The sequence below is a fragment of the Haplochromis burtoni genome, unplaced genomic scaffold (genome assembly GCF_018398535.1).
Source record: "Haplochromis burtoni strain Fernald_Lab_line unplaced genomic scaffold, NCSU_Asbu1 Contig_159, whole genome shotgun sequence".
In the NCBI taxonomy this organism is placed as follows: domain Eukaryota; kingdom Metazoa; phylum Chordata; class Actinopteri; order Cichliformes; family Cichlidae; genus Haplochromis; species Haplochromis burtoni.
The window spans coordinates 234586-235829 of NW_024582520.1; the positions used below are offsets into that span (position 1 = coordinate 234586).

The 1244-nt window shown below is 43.2% G+C and overlaps 1 protein-coding gene across 4 annotated transcripts in view; it reads right to left on the reverse strand.

Annotated features, from left to right (window-relative positions):
* Positions 1–1244, reverse strand: part of dnmt3bb.1 (DNA (cytosine-5-)-methyltransferase 3 beta, duplicate b.1) — a 53084-nt gene that overhangs the window by 12702 nt on the left and 39138 nt on the right. For 3 of the 4 annotated variants that reach the window (XM_042225062.1, XM_005933197.2, XM_042225063.1), the window contains 2 exons: positions 579–669; positions 238–386 (listed from right to left, as the gene is read on the reverse strand). In XM_042225062.1, coding sequence (XP_042080996.1) covers positions 238–386; positions 579–669 — 240 coding nt within the window. The remainder of the gene's footprint in view (positions 1–237; positions 387–578; positions 670–1244) is intronic. The other variant, XM_042225064.1, reaches the window with a different exon arrangement.

Below are 1244 nucleotides of genomic sequence, written 5' to 3' on the forward strand. Positions count from 1 at the left end.
AATACGTTACTCACAGTGGGTAACTTAACAGAATATGACCAAACTACATTTTGGGGCATGTAATCTGTAATCCGTAGTGGAATACATTTCAACAACACTGCCTCCAGAAACCTGCAGCAATCACACATATCTGTCAGAACACACTTGTTGGAAATGTTGAGGAAGCAACTTTAAGCAGATTTCCTGAACTTTAACTCCATTTACTGCACAGGCCTGCTCTCCACCCATGTGACTGACCTCCAGGAACCGCGAGATGTCCCTCTTGTCGTTAATGGCCATGGCGACCACGTTCTCAAACATCCAGAAAAATGGGCGGTTCTCGCCGTCCTTGGGCTTGGCTTCGCTCAGAAGTCGATAAAACTCGAAGAACAACCTGCCCGTGCCTTCTGGAGAGACAAAAACCATCAACAGTCAAGAACGCTAAAATCGAACTAGGAATACGCAGGCAGATTATCGCTGCATCAGAAACAACCTTTAAAGAGTGAAACTATCACGCTGTGTGGCTTTAGTGCCTTTAAAAGAGTAGAAAATCACCAAAACACACGTTAAATATACCCAGAATGCACTCAGGGACTCACCGTACAGGCCCTTCCTGGCAGGATTGACGATGGAGAGGTCGTTGCAGGGACTTCCTCCGATCACCAGGTCAAACGGACCCCAGTCCTGAATCTGAGCGAGATGACAAAATCAGACAGAACACGGTTCCTGTTTTCAATACGACAGGATGAGTTTAATGTTTCGGCCAATAAAAGAGTTGAAGTTTAAAACTAATCTGAATAAAAAGAGTAAAACAGCTGATTAAATAACGTTTAGGTAAACGTGAAGCAGCGGAGGGTACGTTTGTCTGATTCGAAGGGTTGTGTCTCCCTGTGTTCATATGTGATGTTTACAATGATTATTAGAAAGAAAAGACTTTGCAAAGCTCCAGCTGATGCAACAGTCCAGTGCCGCCCAATATTCAGCGAATAAACGTTCATTATTAAAGAAGGAAGTCATCAACCGTTCCTGTTCTGAGGCTTGAACCTCGGAAGTTTGTCAATAATAAAAAATGTAGAAACTTTATACTCAACACGAACGCTGTTTAAACCGTCCTCTGAACACAACCGAGGAATAAGTGTGAAGAAGGGAACGTGACGCGGCGTGCCTCTTATGTACTTCCTGTTTTATTTTGGTAGTCCTGTGTTGCTTGTGCTTTGTCTTCAGTCTGACCTTCTCTTCTGATTCTACTTCTACATATATATATA